This window comes from Gekko japonicus, unplaced genomic scaffold (assembly GCF_001447785.1).
Source record: "Gekko japonicus isolate JY-2015 unplaced genomic scaffold, Gekko_japonicus_V1.1 scaffold962, whole genome shotgun sequence".
Taxonomy (NCBI): Eukaryota; Metazoa; Chordata; class Lepidosauria; order Squamata; family Gekkonidae; genus Gekko; species Gekko japonicus.
The window spans coordinates 570,376-577,800 of record NW_015163116.1 but is presented as its reverse complement, the minus strand read 5'-3'; the positions used below and the strand labels follow the sequence as shown (position 1 = coordinate 577,800).

The 7,425-nt window shown below is 43.9% G+C and overlaps 1 protein-coding gene across 1 annotated transcript in view; it reads left to right on the top strand.

Annotated features, from left to right (window-relative positions):
* The window catches only part of PCTP (phosphatidylcholine transfer protein), a 17,510-nt gene that overhangs the window by 376 nt on the left and 9,709 nt on the right, over positions 1–7,425 (top strand). Inside the window, 1 exon segment of the mRNA XM_015406846.1 lies at positions 6,504–6,621. Within this exon segment, the coding sequence (XP_015262332.1) occupies positions 6,504–6,621 (118 nt within the window).

Sequence of the window (7,425 nt, the reverse complement as noted above, 5' to 3'; positions counted from 1 at the left end):
TATATATATATATATATATATAACTCCATTTTAAAGCATATGCAGCGTGCCTTACTATCACCAGAGAACATCAGCAGCCTGAGGATGAAGAAGCCTTGCTGATAGGGTTGCCAGCTCTGGGTTGGGATGTTCCTGGAGATTTTGGGGGTAGAGCCTGGGGAGGGCGGGGTTTGGGGAGGGGAGGGACTTCAAAGGGGTAGAATGCCATAGAGTCCACCTTCCAAAGTGGCCATTTTCTCCATGTGGCTGGAGATCAGTCATAATCCCAGGACATCTCCAGCCACCACCTGGAAGTTGGCAAACCTAATTGCAGAGTTTGAAGAGTCCACAGTTTTTCTTGGGAAGCCCATGAACAGGCCACTAAGACAACCCTGTTGTATATCCTGAGCAGGGTGTGTTGTGTGTTCAGTGGTGTGTGAGAATGAGGTCCTGGTTAAAGAAGTGGATGAAGACTTGGAAGCCCTAGGTTGAAATGTGCATGCTGCCAAGAAATTTATTGGGTGCCCTTGAGCCTAGCCAAGAGCTATTCTCTCAGCTGTTTGGATAAAATGGAATAGGGAAGAACCATATTTTTTAAAAAGGATATACTTATTAGGGGGTTATTTTTGTCTTTTTCTTATCAGACAAACACCTGTACAGTAACTCAGTATTCTACACCTTTTAATAAGCAAGAAATTTTCTCATCTGGGAAATCAAAGCCAGCTCCAAGTAATGAGAGACTTACGTTTGATCTTAAATCTGAAAATAGAGGACAGTCTAATACTATATGGCCAATTGAGTCTATTCAGTCTGAACCATGGGTACATAATCTATTATTTATTTTATTTTTGTTCAATTTTTAGCCCACCCTCAGGGCAGGTTACAACATGGTTAAAACATACAACATAATTAAAATATAATACAACCGTAAAATCTATAAAATCATTAATTAGCCAATATACAACATCTCTAAAACATTACTAAAACATTTGATGGCGTCTGCTACACGACAAACATCCCAAGGGATTCAGATTGTGGGTAGCCGTAGATGGAACGGTACAGAGCAAATGGGTAGGTGAGAAAATCAGCCATGATCGATAGAACAGAGCAGAGCAAGGGAGGCCATTATAGATGAGTTGCCGCCTCCTCAACCATAGGCCTGGTGGAACATCTCCATTTTACAGGCCCTGTGAAACTGCCTTAAATCATGCAGGGCCCAGATCTCAACTGGGAGACTGTTCCACCAGGCCGGCACCAGAGCTGAAAAAGCTCTGGCTCTAATTGAGGGTAGGCGTACATCCTTTGGGCCAGGGATCACCAGTGGATGTTGATCATAAGAGGACAAAGCCCATCGAGGCACATATTGGGAGAGACGGTCCTATAGGTATGTTGGTCTAAGTCCACATAGGGCTTTAATTGTTAGCGCTAGAACTTTGAACTTGATCTGGAATTCGACTGGGAGCCAGGGCAGCTGATGCAGCACCGGATGTATGTGTGCTCTCAGTGATTTCCCCAAAAGGATGCGTGCCACTGCATTCTGGACCAGCTGCAGTTTCTGGGTCAGTCTCAAGGGTAGCCCTGTGTAAAACGAGTTACAGTAATCCAGCCTGGAAGGTGACCGTTGCATGGATCACTGTAGCTAAGTCACGGGGAGAGAGATAGGGGACTGGCTACTTGACCTGCCAAAGATGGAAGATGCAGATCTAGCAACTGCTGTGACCTGGGCCTCCATTGAAAGCAAGGCATCCAGGGTCATGGCCAAACTCCTTACTGTTGGTACAGGTGTTAATAGCACTCTGTCAACAGTTGGGAGCTGAATCTCCAATCTCATCACCCTGTGGTAGGTTTGCCAGCCTCCAGGTGGGCCCTGGGGATCTCCTGCTTTTACAACTGATTTCCAACTGACAGAGATCAGCTCCCCTGGAGAAAATGGCTGCTTTGAAGAGTGGACTCTATGGTATTGTGCCATGCTGAGGCTCCTCCCCTCCCCAAACCCCGCCCTCTCCTGGATCCACCCCCAAAGTCTCCAGTTATTATCCAACCCAGGACTGGCAACCCAACCCCATGGCCAAGGTACAGGACCTCTGTCTTCGTTGGATTTAATTTATTAGAAAATGACATCCCTTGGTATCTTCCCTTTAACACATTCAGCTGTGCTAACACAAATGTCCTTTATATGTTGGTATTGTCAGAAGAAGAAAATATCTTGGCATTTTAATCGGAGGGGAAATACCAATAGTAAAAGTAGACCACACTCTCCAGGCCCTAGTGGCTGTGCTTCTGTAGTCTAGATCCTTCAGATGACATTTTATCAAATTGCTCAGTTCCTGTTTTCCCAGGGCAACAATAATTTCATTTGTTATATTTAGGTGTAACAACTTACTCCTGGCAACATATTTTGGGACTCCCAGAATGCAGCATAAAAAGCTTAACAGAGGCTGGTCAATATTTTCTGTTACTGCATTAATCCAAATCCCTGCTACATACAATAAATATCCAGAAGCCTTAGCACTGAAGGCATGATTTGTAGCTGGGACATTATTGTCCTTTCACAGTAATAAAAAATGACATGATGGCTCTAGTTGAACTATTGGCATCTCTCATTGCAGAACTCAGATGAATCTTCCAGGAAAGATTATCCTGAAGCATTACTCCCAGACATCTAAACTGCTCCACTTTATCAATATTATGAATGGCAACTGACCATTTGTACTTTCTGTTCCCTTGTTTCTTACTAAAAAGGAGAACTTTAGATTTTGAGTAATCAATAACTGGGCCTTCTTTGGAACAGTAATCTGAGAAGGAATGTAAGACTACACATTCCCACTACTGATCTTGCAAGTAATGCTGTATCGTCATCATATAATAGTGCTGGCAATTTAAGGAAAGGCTGAGTGGAAATCATTGTGGGACAGGAAGGAGCACAAATAATTAACATAGATACTAAATAACAGTGGTGCAAGGATGTAACCTTGCTTCACACCTTTATTCAATGTAATTTGACCTAACAGTTGATCAGAGGGGCCACACCTCACTTGAGCAGAAGCGGAATCATAGAGTGCTTGGATCAAAAATAATAGTCCTCGGCCCATAGAAGTGTCCCGCAACGCCCCCCAGAGCCTCTTTCTCGGTCTTGAGTCAAAAGCAGCCTTGAGGTCCATGAATGTGACCACTGCCACGCCCTCTTTAAAGTTAATATACTTGTCTGTCAAATACTGGAGGGTGTAGCAGTGATCAACAGCACTAGCACCCTTCCAGAAGCTGGCCTGTTCTTGACACAGTTTAGACATCAGTCCACTTTAGACATTTGTTGTTGGTGGTGTTCTGTGCCCTCTCTTCAACCTGATCCACCAGTAAAGGCAATTTTTGACTGGAAGGACAGGCTGTGATCAAATGGCCTTCGATAAGTTGTGGTTTCTCAGATTTGTTTTCCAAATGGGAACAATATGGATCTGCCCCACAAGGATGTTTACAGGGCAGTCAAGACAAGTACTTAGCTTAACTGTATGTTACTGTTTGTGAAGCTGGTAAAACAATAATGTTTTCATGGTCTTTCTGCTTCTGTGTGCCATTCTGACCGTCTAGTGGCCTTGCTGTTTCTGTTTTTTGTGTGTGATCTGCTTCCCAGACCTGAGAAGAGAATGAGTGCTGCCAGCTGGGCTTTGTCTGTAGGGATACACAACAACGTTCTGATTTTCTTTCCTCTACCCCCTTCCACTGAGGGGGAGGTTCACTAAGACAAAGCAGAAAGCATGTGTATCTATTCTTCATTTAAAACTTTGGCCTTTTTATTTTTTGTAGCATCCTTGAGAAAGTCAGGGAGACAGGCAGGATGCCCAGAGTATAGCCTTTTGCAGACTTTTCTCCTTCAGTAAACTGTTTGTGTCCTTGAAAACAGCAAGCAAAAAAATCCCCAACAACCCTTTTTGCATATGCCTCTTCTCTTCACTCTGCAACGCTTGCTGAAAGAATGTGGTGTGCATTAAGAGGCTGAAGCTGAGAAACATTTCTCTCCCCCCCCCCCAGTTCAAAACTTTTTCAAGAAGCTTGCTTGTTACATTTATTTATTTATGCATACAAAATATTTTTATCTTCCTCTTGAAGGCTGAGGAACCAACTAATGACAAGTTTTTAAAAACAGTGTGAGCTAAAAATTTACACATTTAAGTTAAAAATTCATCTTGATTAATACAATTTCCGAATTCTCTGCAGTTCCCAATATATTCTGAGATCCCAGATGGAGAAATAAGTTTAGTGGAGCAAAGAAGACAATGAAATATCACCAGATCTTACTAAAAAGGCATTTGACAGCTCTTCTGAATGGCCAACAAAGGGGGGGGGTTCTTTATTTTCATAAACAAGCTTTAAAATTAAAAAAACAACAAAACAGTTATTCAGCTTTTCACAAAACAAAGTAGAAATTTTCAAACCTGGCTTAAACTAGACTAGGGCCCCACACAAGTGACCAAGTACAACTAGATATATGGGAATAACACTGGTAGTATTTTCTTTTTCTTCTTGTTTTCAAATCCAGATGGGGAGTTTGGTTTCGTTGTGCCATTTTTTTATTTGCACAGAGCTTTTAGATGGGGGAGAATTATAATTTCCCCTGCCTGCATTCTGAAGTGATACAGCCCATTCTTCTACTGCCTTATTCTGCCACTTGTGTATACCAAACCTACGTGGCAAGTAGTAGCAGATTTTCCAGGTGTGGGGCAAAAACAAGCATGGGATGACAGCAGCCATGCTGCTCTGTGCATGAAAATCTTTCCCATAATTTTCAACAGATCTGTCTGTTTTGAATTGATTTCACTCTTGGACTGGTACATTTGAGGACAAATCTTAGTCACCTCGATGCACATTTTTGGGTGCTTCCAGTTTAGGATAGACAGTTGTCCAGCTCAGCAGGGCATTCTGCCTCAAAATGCTGAAGTCCTGCTGACTTTCAGTGGCCAAGAGGAAAAGTTGGTGGGCTGCCTGTGGTCAGAGATTGCATGATTCAAGCTTTGCCCCCCCCAAATCTGTTTTGCTCCCTCTGGGACTACTAGAGAGAGCAAAACACTTTGGGGAGGGGGAAACCCTGAAGCAATAAGGACAAACGAGTGACAATACGTTAAATGCATGGCTTGTACTGATCAACGGACTATACATTTAAAATGTAAAAAACTATTTATGACCTTTGGACCATGAGATCTTGCCACCCGCTAGCTGAACTTCCAGGTGTAACGTCTAGTTTGGACCCCAGTGTTGGCATCCAGTCTTACTTGGTTGTTTTCTGCCCTCATCTGACTATGACCTGCTTCCCTGTCCCATTTACACTCATGCTGCAATTCTGCACACAGTAAGGCCACTGGAATCAAATGGAACTGTGAGATCCAAAGTAAGTGAAATGTAAGCAGCTGCTTCTGTCTCCGCATGTTGTTCTTCTGGAGATTAAAGATAGCTGAGGTTTCTTATCATGTACATTTGGTCCCCAAATCAGTCCAGCTTGCAAATTGTGAAACCCACAGGGTGCGTTCAAACGGGGGCTTTACATCGGTTAGGGTGCCGGTTCCAACCGTTGTACTCACCGGCGTTCAGACGGGGCACATCTGCCTCCTGTCCCTAACCGGTGTAAAGCCCTTTACACCGTTGCACTCTGCCACCAGGTCCCAAGTGGTGGTATCCTGAGTGCAACGGTTGTAAACGGTGTACCCCGGCGTCTGATCGGTCTCCACCGTTCCACAGCCATTTCCGTCGGAAGCATGAGGCTTCCGTTTTCCCCCCACCATTTTTTTTTAACTCTAAGCGATATGCGCTTGGGCGAAGCTTCGCCCTGAGCGTTTTTTTTTTGTTTTTTTTTAAAGCCCTTACTTTACCTATCCGGGGGAGTCCGGGACTTAAGGGAGTGAATGGCTGCCTATGCGCATGCTCAAGCTGTGTTTTTTTTTAAAAAAAAAACTCGCCGACGCCCGCAGCGTGTGAGCGGGCGTACACCGAAGACAACCGCGAAATGGAGGTAAGTGTGATCGCGTTTCTGCCGGCATAAACTGCACCGGTTCCAACCGGTACAGTTTATGCCGGCAGAAAGCCCCCGTCTGAACGCACCCACAGTTTCATGGGATTATTTTTGGTCAGTTAAACTAAAGATGTTCTTGGAAAAATAGGGGTTTTGGTTGCTCTTTTTAATCAACAGAATAAAGACTGTTTATCACTCATACTTTTATATTAATTAGGGGGAAATCACCTTTCTGCAATGTAGTGGGTAGAGGGTTGGACTAGGATCTAGTAGATCCAAGTTCAAATCCCCACTCTGCCATGGAAGCTTGCTGGGTGACCTTTGGCCAGTCACACTCTTAGCCTAACCTACCTCACAGGGTTGTTGTGAGGATAAAATGGAGGGGGCGAGAACAATGTAAGCCTCATTGGGTCCCCAATAGGGAGAAAGTTGGTGCATAAATCAAGTAAATAAATAAATTTTAATGCTCTGAGGTGCTCTTTTCTGATTCCCATGTTTTACATGCTGTGATTTTTCTGTTTTGCAGAAATCTGGACTGTATGAGTACAAACTCTATGGTAGTATTGCTGATTGCTCCCCAGAGCTATGTGCTGAAGTTTACATGGATCTGAATTACAGACCAAATTGGGACCGGTATGCTAAAGGTTTGTAAGTAACTGTTAGAAAGAATTAAAATTTTATCTTAATTGTTCATTATGGTTGGTTCTCCTACAGTTCCTTGAGTATCTCTCACTTCAAATTTCAGTTGTTTGGCATAGCGTTTCCTCATATGATCAATGTACCAACAGTGCAGTCCTAAGCAGAGGTCCACCGTTTTAAGCTCACTGACTTCAATGGACTTAGAAGGGTGTAACTCTGCTTAGGATTGCACTGCAAGTGAATATTTCTTCCCAAAAACACAAATGTTCCTTGAAAAACCCTCATATTTAGTGTTTCAAGCTCCCTGGGGCTCAGTTGAGAATTGGGTCTACCTTTTTTAGAAATAATGTTTTTTCCCTGAACTTGTCAGATCTTGTCATATTCCAAGTAACATCATCGAGACAACATCCTTAGAACCCTCACCACAATCCCCATCACTTCTGCTCAGTAGCTACATTTCCCGGGGTTCCTGGCAAGCAGGACACTCCTCTAGCAGCATTCTGGGCACTGGGAAGGGATGGGGAGAAGAAGAGAGCCTCTCTTCCTGTTTCTTTTATTGTCTCAGCAGCATCAGCTAGATAAGTGGGTGTGTGGGATGTGGGGAGGGAGAAAGGAAATGATCTAGAGAAAACGGGGGGTCATAAGGCATGCCTCAGATTGAAGGTGGGCACCATGATTTGCCAATGTTTGGCCCCGGTCATACGAGCGAGATAATACGGGCGGGAAGCGAGGCTTTTTGCCCGGTATCGCCATCAGACGTTCCCCCGAGGCTCCGTGCTCAGGCCATCAGACGCTGCTCACACGTTGAG